At 39.0% G+C, this 15,717-nt stretch overlaps 1 protein-coding gene across 1 annotated transcript; it reads right to left on the bottom strand.

Moving 5' to 3' along the window:
- Nucleotides 1–2,434: 2,434 nt before the first annotated feature.
- LOC307251170 (ladderlectin-like) lies at nucleotides 2,435–4,903 on the bottom strand (the record flags this gene model as incomplete). Its single annotated transcript, XM_080028491.1, has 5 exons — nucleotides 2,435–2,571; nucleotides 3,049–3,160; nucleotides 3,492–3,626; nucleotides 4,103–4,182; nucleotides 4,882–4,903. The coding sequence occupies 5 exons, from the start codon at nucleotides 4,901–4,903 to the stop codon at nucleotides 2,435–2,437; spliced, it is 486 nt and encodes a 161-aa protein (XP_079884617.1).
- Nucleotides 4,904–15,717: the final 10,814 nt, after the last annotated feature.

Raw genomic sequence — 15,717 nt, 5'->3', positions numbered from 1 at the left:
AATCTGAATAAAAAAATTTAAGTTTGTAGTTAGCGAGTGTAACATGTTCTTAGCAAGGGCAGACTTTCATAAATAAAGGTTGATTTTTTTAGCAAGATATTTGGTCAAAAGCTAGTGGTCATCCGTCCCTCTGTGCAGTTGTTAGGCATCTGGCTGCTAGCAAGTTATGTTGTCTTGCTAATTTTACTATTCATCTGAGCTGAAATAAATATTGACTTTTTCCTTTATTATCTTCGCCAGAATGCACCAGAATGCTTAGATTACATGTTAAAAACACAAAAAAATCTTCTGTGGGGGGGATGCCCCCAGACCCCCCTTCAGGGGTTTAGTTTTCTGACAAACATTACAATGGATACTAACATGATTTGGGCATTTGGGATTATAAATCATCTTTGAATTGGTTGTACAGCATATCACATGCTATTCATTCAGGGGTGTGATGGCCACCCCACTCTAACTCTGTGGCCCACCTTGGCCACCCCCAGTCAAAATTTCCTGGAATCGCCACTGTGTGTACCCGTGTGTACGATGTGGCTCTTTGCAGTAACACAGTAAAAAATGTGGCTCTTTGTCTCTGACTGGTTGGCCACCCCTGCTCTACACCAACAAAGTCGTGCCAAAGTGAATGGACAGTCCAACAGCCAATAACAGAGAATCGGAGCCTCGCTCTGATTGGTCAAAGTGTACAGCTCATGTTAACTTTGACCAATCAGAAATCACATACCCCAGCTTTAACAATTATTTGTTTAAATACGTTATCGTTTGTTTTTTACATAAACTGTGAGCAATAAATTGCTGAAAATCACAAAAGATACAAAAAACTCATATATGCAAATTGCTTTTTAATAATTTAAGAAAAAAGAAGTTTCAGTTTCAAAGAATTAGAATGTTCTGTAATTTATTTCATGGTTCAGGCTTTATAGGGTTAATACAATATGGTGTTAAGTAAGGGATAACGTATAGCGAACGGGTCACTTGCTAGAAATAAAGACCGACAAGCGCGGAGGGCTCTTGTTCAGCTTGAAGGCGATCAAACGATCAGAGCGAATCACTTGTTTTTAGTTTAAGTACATTTTGTACGAGCGAAGAAACCAGAAAAACGCCTGAAACACCCGACACAACTCCGACTGTTTCATTCAAATTCACAAAGACATTTAATACAGCTCCAGTTACAGACGGATACATAGATAGACAGACAGAAGGGCCCCGAGATAGAACTCTGTGGAACACCGGAAGAGATTGGAAATGAATTGAACGTTTTGAGTTGAATGAACATAAACTAGAAACAGATTTCACACAAAGGAACTTATTATGCTGCAGAACGTTTTTATTTAGTAAGGGATAATGTATAGCAAATTGTGGGTCAGAACCTCCATGAAGCTGCTGGTTTGAACACTGAAAAATAACCACCGGATGTAGTAGACATGGGTATTTTTAAAGCATACTTAATTTGACCAAAATATTTGGGACATCCTAAATCTTTTTCTACCAAACTAAAATAGCAGAAAGTATGGGGGTTGGAACACAGGGACAGTGGATCATATGGTAGCTGGTGGAGTAAGGCTTCATTGTCTCCTCGCACAGAGAAATGGTCTCTTCTGGGAACATGGATGATCATCCCAATCTGGAGATCCTGTAGAAAGAAAATAATTAATAAGTTAAATCATTTTGAGTTAAGTTAAAGGTGCAGTGTGTAGTTTCAGAGGAGGGGGATTTGTTTACATTCACAGAGCCTGCAGTTATTTTACAAAATATATTTTCTCTACATGTAATTCTTTGTATTGAATATTTATATCAGTAATAAAAGCTAAGGAAACTAGGAACCTGGAACCAAACGTAAGACTAGAATATGTTTGCAAACCAAACTGTGGGCCCTGCTGCTGTAAACAACAAACAGAATGGTAACTTTTCAGGAAGCTTTCTAACTTCACATTTTCCTGTGAGGAAAGTTTGTTTATTCAGTTATGAGAATATACACCTTAGAGAATGTTCACTTCTCTGACGCACCCAAAGTTACAGTGCGCTAGGGCTGGGCGATATGACCAAAATCCCATATCCCAATATAGGAATTTCATATCCTGATAACGATACATTTGACGATATAGCATATTTTCTGTAAATTCAATTAATAAATATTTCATGTAAATAATTAAATACTCAACAAATGAAGTATTTACCCATATTTGATTATTTTCTAATTTTATTCAAACGCAAATTTTCAAGCATTCAACAAAATAGAAAAATGCAAATGTGACATTTGAGTAGTGTTTGGCCGTGTGGGGTTTCAGGGCACAGAATTCGTGGATTCCACGCTAGCTAAGCTCTTTAGCCTAATGGAGCTATCCTCTTCAGCTGAGGCGGCTTGTCAATTTACCCCGCGGAGAGGGTGACCGCCCCGGGGAGCTTCTCACCGCTGAGAGAGCAGCCGAGCAGATCATTCTTGGAACTTTACACTGCGTGTCGGGCAGCGCTTGACAGCCCGCGGGGATAGGAGCCGAACTGCCCCGCTAGCTCGGCTGCTATCCCCGCGAGCCTGTAAAGTGCTGCCTGGGTAACGCCGGCTCGACTGCTCTGTCAGGAGCCCCATGGAATACTAGTCTACTCGTGTGCAAAGTGCAAACACCAACAGGTCTGTTACCGATGGATTTTAGTGTCCGAAAGGAACTTTGATCATCACACAAGCGAGAAAAGCCTGGTGCGGTCGGGCGGAAATAGTGTGATGGAAGCGCAGCAGGCTGGGAAGCGCTAAGTGTTTCTGCTTCAAAATAAAAGTCAACTTTGATTTCTCACATTTCGCCAGTTAAAGGCTTTTAATGTGAAGTTACGCTGTAGGAAATCTTCGGTTTGAATTAACAGTAACTTAACTGCGAGCTACATGTATAGTTTGTGTCCTAAAGAGTGGGATTTGCAACATAACAAAATAAACAATAGACGTTTTTGTTTCGTCAGATGATATATATATCGCACAGCCCTACAGTGCGCCTTAAATGTCTGTTCTAAAGTCTGAATTAAAAGTACCCTCGCAGGAAATTAAGACATTTTTCGTACCACGCCAGTTGTTCGCTGTACAGTGTTCGATGCCTCCGCCATTGTTAGGTTGGCCTGGAGCCCAGCGTGTGAAGTCAACCATCGAACCATCGGTCCACATCCACTTTCCCTCCTGGAAGAGAAAGTGAAGTTCAATTTTCTTTATTAGTCAATTTTACACAAGACACATTGAAATTTGTCTAGTTGCATATCCCCTCTCAAGTTCCCCCCCTCCAGAAGGGGTCCTCACACAGGGTCAGCCATAGTAAAGCGCCCATGGAGCAGTTTGGGGTTGATTGAAAAACATAATCTTCATAAAGTCAAAGTCAAATTATTTCTATAGCACATTTAAAAACAGCATCAGTCGACCAAAGTGCTGTACAAGATACAATACGAAATAACATACCATACATGAAAAAATTAAAATAAATAAATTAGGAGTGTCAGTGTGAAAAATGTCTTACCTGAATAGAATCAAATAACCCAAACCAGAATTGAACCATGTTGCCGAGCTGTTTGCGAACCAGAATGGTGAGAGCATTGTCTTCTTCCAAACTGTGGATGGAGGCCAGGTTCCCACCAACGGACAAGCAGGTCAGCTGATTAGGGAGACAGAGAAATACAGTCAGTATGCAACTTAAGTAACATCAATAGTACACAAGGCACATTGAAAGTAGTCGCATATCCCCTCTCAAGTTGTCCACTTCAAAGGGGGTCCTCCATAGTACAGGGACAGAGAAATACAGTCATTATGCAACTTAAGGAATACTTCACCCATACGGAACCAGCTTTCTATCATTATTAAATCACTATTATAATATAATGAATGAGGTTTTTCTTCCCTCAGTCTTCCCTTTGCCCAGCTGTCCTGTTAATCCTAACCCTACATTTTCCCATGTGTGATGTAACGCATGGGAGAATGTCTTGTTTGCTGTTACATGTAATGGATGATCATCAGAGAAAAAATTAGACAGTTTCAGAAATATTTCAAAGGTTCCTCGTAGCACCTTTAAGTTCTGGGGATGAAATGCAAACAGGTTCTGAACAGGAGAACCAACCAGTAATACAGACGTACCTCTGCCTCGGCCATGGTCTTAGGATGGTGGAACACAAAGAAACAGCGAGAGCCGTAAGCGGCCCAACCAGTGAGACAAGCTGAGTAAACAGGAAAGGAAAGTATTAGGGCCACAGGAAAGAGAGAAAAACAAGAGGAACATTTTTATTTATTTATTATTAGAGAAAAGATGAAATTCAATATCAAGAAAGAAAAAAGTCAACTCTTCCGTCCAGCACGCTTCAAGTCAAGTCTATCTTTTTTTCTTTTCTATTAACTACATACGTTGCCTTTTTCATTTTTGGGTAATTATTTTTATTTTTTTGTATGTTGCAGGTGTTAGTTTATGTGTGTTGTGAAAAAAAATGCAATAAATATTTTGTGAAAAAAAGCTATTAGTGTGTAAATACCAGGTAAGGTTGATGGTCATTTATTCATGTTTTTACCTAGGCTGTTCATTATATCAAACCTCATCATACAACATGATTAAATAAGTCATAAGAACCAACCTGGAGCTTGTCCTTCAACACTGGCGGACCTCTGTGAATATAAACACATTAATCAGCTTGGAAATTGCACATTTAAAGGTGTAGTGTGTAACTTTTGAGTGTGTCAGAGAAGTGAAACATTTTCTAGGGTATATTCTCATAACTGGATAAACAAACTTTCCTCACAGGTAAATATGATCCCTGGAACACTGTTTGAAGTTAGAAAGCTTCCTGAACAGTTAATGTCTCACTGTTGTTGTTTACAGCAGCAGGGCCCACACAGTTTGGTTTACAAACATATTCTAGTCTTACGTCCCAGGTGCCCCATAATCATGTCGTCTTGTTTTATGATGACAGAATTATTCACTGCTAAGAATTGCCTTTAGAGAAAATATGTTCTGTAAACTAACTGCAGGCTCTGTGAATGTAAACAAATCTCTTACATTTGATTACAGGCAATTTAAAATGATTTTATATGATAGAATTAAACTGCAGGCTGTGCTAATGTGAACAAATGCCCCTCCTCTGAAACTGCATAGTGACCCTTTAACGATTCAAAATGTTTACTCACAGAAAACAACAGTCCTCCAGTCAGACTGAGGAGGAACACCAAGTGGAAACCTGAAGTCATCTAGAAAATAATTAACAGAAAAAGGAGTTTAAGGTGCTCCGAGGAACTTTCAGTTTTTGTATATTATTGCACCCCCTTTGGACAAAAGTGATAGCGTAGTGTTTTTACCACGCCAGCTGTTGTTCTTGGGTGAGCGTACCCATGACAAAGGCATTAAGAAAAGCTATATAAAAATAGCATTATTTGCACTGATGGTCTCGTTTGCTGTTACATGTCATTTATTATTATAAGATGGAAAAATTAGACGGTTTCAGACATATGTAAAAGTTACTCGTAGATATTTTAAGTTTCAAAATAGTAAACCAGATGTTACCTTTGCTGTAGTGCTGATCCTGACGCAGACAGGTGAGAAGCAGACAGGTGAGTGTGTTGTGAAGGAAAACTCGCCGGTATATATAGCACTGAAACCTGGAATGGTAAGTCTGACCAGTTTTTCAGAAACCTGGCCAATTGACCAACCAGACGGGTCCTACCACAATGAAGCTGACGAGCAGCATCATCCTGTTTTAATTATTGCCGTAACCACCAAGGTACTGCTTTCTGTATTGTTTCTAAAAATTTAAAATTTAAATAGACCTAAAAAAGTTCTTAATGCAAAGATGAGAGGAAAATGAACTAAGCCTAAATGTTGCAACCAAACATAGGCCAACTTTATAGTTTTGAGGGTGGTTGGTTTGGTTATTCATGTAGAGAACCGCCTTTTTTCATTTGTGTGTGAAGAATTTGTTGTTGATGTTGTTTTTTAAGTGTTATTTATTTCAACAATACCACCAAAAGATTTCAAATGATTTAATGTCATGTACAGAAAAACTAAAAAGTGCAATATTTGGTGCAGTCAATTAGTGTAAATGTATCTTACCAGAAACTAGTAGCATAGAAAACGTGCAAATTGTGAAAAAACTGTTTGCTTTAGTGAATACTATCTGTGTGAACGGATTATTTTGTAGAGATCTGTTGATCTGTTAAAGGGAATCAAAATAAATTGGTAGGTATGCTGGGTTAAGTCAGAAATGTGCTACTATTTTAAAATAATAATGAGCCCTTGCTCCCCCAACTGTCCCTGGTTGATAAGATAGTTAGTCTCTCTACAAATACATGTATGTGTTTATTGAGGGATGCGCGCACTCACACTCATTGTTGATAGGAGTAATGGGTAAGGGGGGCCCATTGACTGGAAGTTTTCAGGGGCCCAGCCATTTGTGTGGGCAGGCCTGCCCATAAGGGGTAGAAAGTGGGAAGGCTTTCTAGGGCCCAGCCACTTGGGGGGCCCATGGTCTTTGGAAGCCAAGAACCTAACTAAGCTAAACTTTATTTTTAGATATTTACTTTCCATCTCCCACAACAGACAGCGCTGCACTGCCACCATTTCGTAGCCTACTCATAGGCAAAAATATTGACACACACACACACACACGGGGCGGGTGTCCGTTTATGCGAGACAGCTAGCAAACAAAATTGGAGGAAGATTGAGAGATAGGCCTACTGTTTTGAACCTAGCCTACATTGTTGCACCCACTAAATCAATAATGCACGGACACTGAAGAGAAATAAGTAAGATGTCTTCCTACCTTCATGCATCCCATAAACCGTCCATAGAGCTCTGCTTCTCTCTTTACTTTTCTCCCTCCGCACCTCTTTTGCACCGGGTCAAAGGGCATTATAGAAGTGCGATTAATCTGCGTTCATTTTTTTAATCGCGTTCATTTTTCTGTGATTAATTCATCGAAATTAACGCGTTAATTTGACAGCCCTAGTTTTGATATTAAAAACTTTTGTCTGGATTATATTTCCTGAGTCGTTCCTGCATGCTCACGGAAAATACATGTAGGCCTATCTGCTACTTGTGTCTGGGTGTCGTTGTGAAAAGTATTTGGACCCCATGAAAAAACAGGTTGGGTACCTTTTGTAGTTCTTCTACATTAGTTACTCTGTAATTTTCCTGAGTCTACAAACAGTTTTAAATTCTCTCTCCACATTACGTACATTTTAGTGAACAAGAATTTCCCTTTGGGGACTATACCTTCTAAAGGCTTTGACATAAGTCTTCAGGTTGACACGACCAGCCAGGTCTGACCAGTTTTTCAGAAACCTGGCCAATTGACCAACCAGACGAGTCCTACCACAATGAAGCTGACGAGCAGCATCATCCTGTTTTAATTATTGCCGTAACCACCAAGGTACTGCTTTCTTATTGTTTCTAAAAATAAAAAATAAAAATAGACCTAAAAAAGTTCTTAATGCAAAGAAAGACACAAGGCACAAAGAAGTTGGAAATAATTGAAGGAACAGATTCGAGTTCAAAGATTAAGAACTTTTTTGTAATGATTGCAGTGCTTTTTCAGTGATGAGAGGAGAATGAACTAAGCCTAAATGTTGCAACCAAACATAGGCCAACTTTATAGTTTTGAGGGTAGGTTGGTTTGGTTATTCATGTAGAGAACCGCCTTTTTTCATTTGTGTGTGAGGAATTTGTTGTTGATGTTGTTTTTTAAGTGTTATTTATTTCAACAATACCACCAAAAGATTTCAAATGATTTAATGTCATGTACAGAAAAACTAAAAAGTGCAATATTTGGTGCAGTCAATTAGTGTAAATGTATCTTACCAGAAACTAGTAGCATAGAAAACGTGCAAATTGTGAAAAAACTGTTTGCTTTAGTGAATACTATCTGTGTGAACGGATTATTTTGTAGAGATCTGTTGATCTGTTAAAGGGAATCAAAATACATTGGTAGGTATGCTGGGTTAAGTCAGAAATGTGCTACTATTTTAAAATAATAATGAGCCCTTGCTCCCCCAACTGTCCCTGCAAGTCCCTGGTTGATAGGATAGTTAGTCTCTCTACAAATACATGTATGTGTTTATTGAGGGATGAGCGGACTCACACACATTGTTGATAGGAGTAATGGGTAAGGGGGGCCCATTGACTGGAGGTGTTCAGGGGCCCAGCCATTTGTGTGGGCAGGCCTGCCCATAAGGGGTAGAAAGTGGGAAGGCTTTCTAGGGCCCAGCCACTTGGGGGGCCCATGGTCTTTGGAAGCCAAGAACCTAACTAAACTAAACTTTATTTTTAGATATTTATGTCAATATCTATTCAAAGTTGGGTGTTTACACAGAGCCGCGGCTCCGCTTACGGCCATTTAAAAAGCAGAAGTGTTCAAAATGTTTCAGATTGAGCACAGCGGAGTGTAACTGTTTCAAACATAATCTATCCTATAAACCCTTTGTGTGCCAAATGGTGACAAGATTGGGTTTTGATATTAAAATTTTTTGGCTGGATTATATTTCCTGAGTCGTTCCTGCTCACGGAAAACACATGTAGGCCTATCTACTACTTGTGTCTGGGTGTCGTTGTGAAAAGTATTTGGACCCCATGAAAAAACAGGTTGGGTACCTTTTGTAGTTCTTCTACATTAGTTACTCTGTAATTTTCCTGAGTCTACAAACAGTTTTAAATTCTCTCTCCACATAACGTACATTTTAGTGAAAAAGAATTTCCCTTTGGGGACTATACCTTCTAAAGGCTTTGACATAAGTCTTCAGGTTGACACGACCAGCCAGGTCTGACCAGTTTTTCAGAAACCTGGCCAATTGACCAACCAGACGGGTCCTACCACAATGAAGCTGACGAGCAGCATCATCCTGTTTTAATTATTGCCGTAACCACCAAGGTACTGCTTTCTTATTGTTTCTAAAAATAAAAAATAAAAATAGACCTAAAAAAGTTCTTAATGCAAAGAAAGACTCAAGGCACAAAGAAGTTGGAAATAATTGAAGGAACAGATTCGAGTTCAATGATTAAGAACTTTTTTGTAATGATTGCAGTGCTTTTTCAGTGATGAGAGGAGAATGAACTAAGCCTAAATGTTGCAACCAAACATAGGCCAACTTTATAGTTTTGAGGGTGGTTGGTTTGGTTATTCATGTAGAGAACCACCTTTTTTCATTTGTGTGTGAGGAATGTGTTGTTGATTTTGTTTTTAAGTGTTATTTATTTCAACAATACCACCAACAGATTTCAAATGATTTAATGTCATGTGCAGAAATACAAAAAAGTGCAATATTTGGTGCAGTCAATTAGTGTAAATGTATCTTACCAGAAACTAGTAGCATAGAAAACGTGCAAATTGAGAACATTTTGGTGAATACTAAAGAAGAACAATGTCTCTGTGTGAATGGATTATTTTGTAGAGATCTGTTGATCTGTTAAACAATTGTGTGAGTGTAAGGGAATCAAAATACATTGGTAGGTATGCTGGGTTAAGTCAGAAATGTGCTACTATTTTAAAATAATAATGAGCCCTTGCTCCCCCAACTGTCCCTGCAAGTCCCTGGTTGATAAGATAGTTAGTCTCTCTACAAATACATGTATGTGTTTATTGAGGGATGAGCGCACTCACACTCATTGTTGATAGGAGTAATGGGTAAGGGGGGCCCATTGACTGGAGGTGTTCAGGGGCCCAGCCATTTGTGTGGGCAGGCCTGCCCATAAGGGGTAGAAAGTGGGAAGGCTTTCTAGGGCCCAGCCACTTGGGGGGCCCATGGTCTTTGGAAGCCAAGAACCTAACTAAACTAAACTTTATTTTTAGATATTTATGTCAATATCTATTCAAAGTTGGGTGTTTACACAGAGCCGCGGCTCCGCTTACGGCCATTTAAAAAGCAGAAATGTTCAAAATGTTTCAGATTGAGCACAGCGGAGTGTAACTGTTTCAAACATAATCCATCCTATAAACCCTTTGTGTGCCAAATGGTGACACGATTGGGTTTTGATATTAAAAACTTTTGTCTGGATTATATTTCCTGAGTCGTTCCTGCTCACCGAAAACACATGTAGGCCTATCTTCTACTTGTGTCTGGGTGTCGTTGTGAAAAGTATTTGGACCCCATGAAAAAACAGGTTGGGTACCTTTTGTAGTTCTTCTACATTAGTTACTCTGTAATTTTCCTGAGTCTACAAACAGTTTTAAATTCTCTCTCCACATAACGTACATTTTTGTGAAAAAGAATTTCCCTTTGGGGACTATACCTTCTAAAGGCTTTGACATAAGTCTTCAGGTTGACACGACCAGCCAGGTCTGACCAGTTTTTCAGAAACCTGGCCAATTGACCAACCAGACGGGTCCTACCACAATGAAGCTGACGAGCAGCATCATCCTGTTTTAATTATTGCCGTAACCACCAAGGTACTGCTTTCTTATTGTTTCTAAAAATTAAAATAGACCTAAAAAAGTTCTTAATGCAAAGAAAGACACAAGGCACAAAGAAGTTGGAAATAATTGAAGGAACAGATTTGAGTTAAAAGATTAAGAACTTTTTTGTAATGATTTCAGTGCTTTTTCAGTGATGAGAGGAGAATGAACTAAGCCTAAATGTTGCAACCAAACATAGGCCAACTTTATAGTTTTGAGGGTAGGTTGGTTTGGTTATTCATGTAGAGAACCGCCTTTTTTCATTTGTGTGTGAAGAATTTGTTGTTGATTTTGTTTTTTAAGTGTTATTTATTTCAACAATACCACCAACAGATTTCAAATGATTTAATGTCATGTGCAGAAATACAAAAAAGTGCAATATTTGGTGCAGTCAATTAGTGTAAATGTATCTTACCAGAAACTAGTAGCATAGAAAACGTGCAAATTGAGAACATTTTAGTGAATACTAAAGAAGAACAATGTCTCTGTGTGAATGGATTATTTTGTAGAGATCTGTTGATCTGTTAAAAAATTGTGTGAGTGTAAGGGAATCAAAATACATTGGTAGGTATGCTGGGTTAAGTCAGAAATGTGCTACTATATTTTAACCCTTTCATGCATGAATTATGATATCCTTAGTCTGGATTTTTTTCTCAAGTGATTTTATACTTCTTTAGGCATGAAAAGAAAAAATATAACTTAATTTTTTTTTAAACACATTTTTCAGAGAGTTTTACACATGTCCACTCGGGTGGACTCCATGCGTTTTGACTTCTCAACTTTGCACTTATTTATTTAACAAAACAGTGAAAAAAAATTATATATTATCTGAAAACTATAAAATAATATATATTTTCAATGCCTGTTCACATATATTAACATATTCCAATATTTCAATCTAATGCAAAAGCGTGGAATAATTTTTTTCAATAAAAATTTTCTATGAAAATAACAGACAACTTTTTCCTTGATTCTCCAATTTTTCTTTTTCATGTGTAATTCAGTAGTACAGCCTACTGACTTGTACATCACTTCATCAAAGCTATTGTTATATGAAAATTGGCATCATAGTGACACCAACTGTTTTACACATAATAGAATAATCTGGATTTTTTTTTTTTTTTTTACACAAATACCTCAAGTTGCATTCTAATAACATAAATCAATTGATTTAAAACCAAAAAGTTACAGCAAAGTAAGCTTTTTCAAGCACAACACATCTGCAGTCATAGTATTTATTGAAGTCGGTGATGCATGATGTCCAATTTAGTGGACAGGTGATTAAACATAATTTCCTCCCAATGTAAAATCAATAATTGGAAAACAACTATATGACTCCTAAGATGTTACTTGATGTTGCCATATTTTTTTTACCTGCCAGGCTCTCCTATTTTAGAAGTATTTACAGGATATTCCTGAGCTAAACAACTTTCCTGCTCCCTGTCGGCCATCTTGGTTTTTACTAATTGTGGCTGCTCTTACAATGGTTGGCCACTGGTTGGCAATGCATTGGATGACACACAAGAGTCGACTGAAGTGGCTGTCACGGCATCCGACCCTGCGTTCCAATACCCGTTCAACAGGCCCTCGTTCACTTTCCCTAGGCACTTGCCTTCGGGGGAATCCCCGCCACCATCTTAAGTGTCGTTCCAATTGTCTGGAAACTGAAGTCAACTTCGTGATATAGACCCTCACCCACAGTGCATTGCAGTTCGTCTTCTTCTTCTTCTCCTTTTATTTTCCGGTAGACTGTATGCTTTTAGGGACATCGCGGCCACCCGCAGGACAAATATATATATATAAATATATTTCAAAACGCCTCAATTAGGCTATCCTATTCCCATAGGAACAATCCAGTGAATGTATTGCAGTTTACACATTGCTGCTATAACACAGATGGCTGCCAATTAGAGGACTATTTAAAACAAATGTTTTTGGTTGAAACTAACATACATAAGAAAATATGTCGGAGCAAACAATTTACATGTGTAAGTAACAATATCTTCATAATCTGAGTTACCGTGTCGAAATTCAATGTTTGTTATGCTATGGAAATGGTTTTCTGCAACATAGGCTACCTTAGCAGAATGTTATAATTCTGTATTATTTGCATTCAGAACTACCTATGTAACTGACGGTCCATTGCGACTACAAGGGCAAGTGGGCAAGTGGGTTCCATTTAAATCCCCCGCCCCTCCCCCGCCCAGTCTCCCTCCGCGCTCCAAGTTCCCTCCATGCAACGTATGCTGTTACGTCATACCAAGGGCTGAGGGTAAATGAACGAGGGGAAATGCAACTACTATTGGAATGCAGCTCTAGTCGATGATGCCTCCGGGGCATTAACTGTGGTGGTTTGATATACGCACTCAGAAACTTTGATTTCTTCCATCCAAAAAGTATTTATTTACGAACAAAAAGGTTTCCAAAAATTAGCAAAAAAAGGGTTTCAAAATAACAAATAAATGCTAGACTAAACGAAAAGCTTGAGTTGCTGCTAAACAAACATTGAAATCAGAGTGGTCAAAATTATATGTAACCACAGCTTCTACTCCAGGTTGTGACTTGGCTGGACTCACCGGCTGCCATTCTACCGTGCAATTAATAGGTGGCACACACCACGCCCCCTGCAACAAATACACATCGTCAACAATTAATACACTTATTGAACTAAAGAATGGCTGTAACACATACTGCATTTTTTTTTTTAAGATCATTTTTTTGGTATTTCAAGCTTTATTAGATAGGACAGAGTTGAAATGGGGAGACAGAGAGAGAGGGGGCGGGGGGGGGGGGGATGACCTGCAGTAAAGGTCCACGGGTCGGATTTGAACCCACCCCATGTTCATAAAAAAAAAAACCTCTAAAAATTTATAAATAAAGTTGAAAGGGGAATTTGCCGATGATAAACGAGATTTGGTTTAATAGTGAAAGCTGAAAAGACGTCAGCAGAGTCAAGGGCTTTATGTGGTCTGTTTGAGTGTAATGTTTTTTTTTTAAGAGAATTTTTTGGCATTTTCAAGCTTTATTAGACAGAGTTGAAATAGGAAGACAGAGAGAGAGAGAGAGAGAGAGAGAGAGAGAGAGAGAGAGAGGGGGGGGGGATGACCTGCAGTAAAGGTCCACGTGTCGGATTTGAACCCGCGACCACTGCAATGAAGGCTGGAGCCAATATGGTACGCGCTGTATCCACTACACCACCGGAGAACACCCAAGTAATGTATTTTAAGAAGACCTGCTGAAGTATTATGTTAATTTCCCATCTATGTTTAAATTGATTTTGCTTTTGAGGTCGGACAATATTTCTGAAACAGTCTAATTTTTCCTCTGATGATCATAAATTACAAGTAACAGCAAACGAGACCATCAGTACATATGCACCTTTAAACAGGATACAGGTGTATGTATAAACAATACTGTATTAATACTGTAACAAGTGACTCAGTGGCAATTTCTATTTTGTAAAGTGTTGTAATGAGGGGTCAGACTTAACTATCCTCCCTGAGGTGGGTGGGTGGGTGGGGTCAAGATTTACTTAGAACAGCTGTTTAAGGAACACCAGTAAGGCTGTGTGTGTGTGTGTGTGTGTGTGTGTGTGTGTGTGTGTGTGTGTGTGTGTGTGTGTGTGTGTGTGTGTGTGTGTGTGTGTGAGAGCAGCCTGGATTTAGAAGCTGATTCATGTAGATATGCATCAATCTGAACCTCTTGCCAGCTGAGATCAAATCCCACTTTACTTTTGGGAAATCTCAAACTGCAACTCACTACATGTGATGTATTATTAGCCTGTTTACTGTATGTACAGCCTGTGGTTATATGTGGAGCTATGATACCAATGTACTGTAATTACACTGCATTAAAGGTGCTACAAGTCGGGGCGCTCCGGTGGTGTAGTGCAGGGGTGGCCAACCAGTCAGAGACAAAGAGCCACATTTTTTACTGTGTTACTGCAAAGAGCCACATCGTACACACGGGTACACACAGTGGCGATTCCAGGAAATTTTGACTGGGGGTGGCCAAGGTGGGCCACAGAGTTAGAGTGGGGTGGCCATCGCACACCTGAATGAATAGCATGTGATATGCTGTACAACCAATTCAAAGATGATTTATAATCCCAAATGCCCAAATCATGTTAGTATCCATTGTAATGTTTGTCAGAAAACTAAACCCCTGAAGGGGGGTCTGGGGGCATCCCCCCCAGAAGATTTTTTTGTGTTTTTAACATGTAATCTAAGCATTCTGGTGCATTCTGGCGAAGATAATAAAGGAAAAAGTCAATATTTATTTCAGCTCAGATGAATAGTAAAATTAGCAAGACAACATAACTTGCTAGCAGCCAGATGCCTAACAACTGCACAGAGGGACGGATGACCACTAGCTTTTAACCAAATATCTTGCTAAAAATATAAACCTTTATTTATGAAAGTCTGCCCTTGCTAAGAACATGTTACACTCGCTAACTACAAACTTAAATTTTTTTATTCAGATTTCAAAAATCTGCTGGGACACGTGCCTATACACGTGCATGGGTGGCACGCATGTCACAAGCACACTTATGCTGTTTTCAAGACCTTTGCTGACCAGAGACCAGTTCTAGTGGCCACAGTCCTACCATTAATTTAGTAATTTAAAATTGCAAACTGATCTCATATCAGTGGATTGGAGTGTTTGTGTGATGAACTTGGCAACTACCTATCAAAAAAAGTTAAGAAAGAAAAAATAATACATATCATCTCTGAACTAGGATACATATCAGGAAAAAAATTTAATTAAAAAAATAAAATGAAAATAAAAAATAACATTTGAACTGGGGGGGGGGGGGGGGGGCACTGGAGTGGCCAGTAAGATTTCAGGGGGGGGGGGGCGTTTTTATTTTCGCGGGGAGCTTGCACATGTATGCACAAGCATTATTTATTTAAAAAAAAAAAAAAAACTACCACACTAGGACTTGAAACGGGCCCCCAGATCGTTAAGGCCGCCCCTGTGATAATGACAGGACTGGACTAAAGACGACAGGGCAGTCATTTTCAACAATGAACATTGTGTGCACTGCCTCACACACAAACTCTCAGTTCAACCAAGTCCACAAACAAAAATATAACAATTTAAAATAGCGTTTTTCTCTTACTATGCATGTTGCTTTGTGGGACTTACTTTTAGCATGGAGAGAGCTGAAGTGGCGCTGAAGATTTGAAGCCTTGAAATGCGCAAATGACACCTGGCATATAAGGCAGAATGGCTTGGCATAACGTTCAACAAAAAATATGAACTCTCCCACTCTGTATCGGAGCGAACTTGACACAAATAGTTTACTCACGGAAAACCTCCCTC

Source organism: Ammodytes marinus, assembly GCF_949987685.1.
Source record: "Ammodytes marinus genome assembly, chromosome: 5".
Classification (NCBI taxonomy): domain Eukaryota; kingdom Metazoa; phylum Chordata; class Actinopteri; order Uranoscopiformes; family Ammodytidae; genus Ammodytes; species Ammodytes marinus.
Note: the sequence above shows the minus strand (reverse complement) of the source record. Positions and strands in the feature narration are given on the sequence as shown.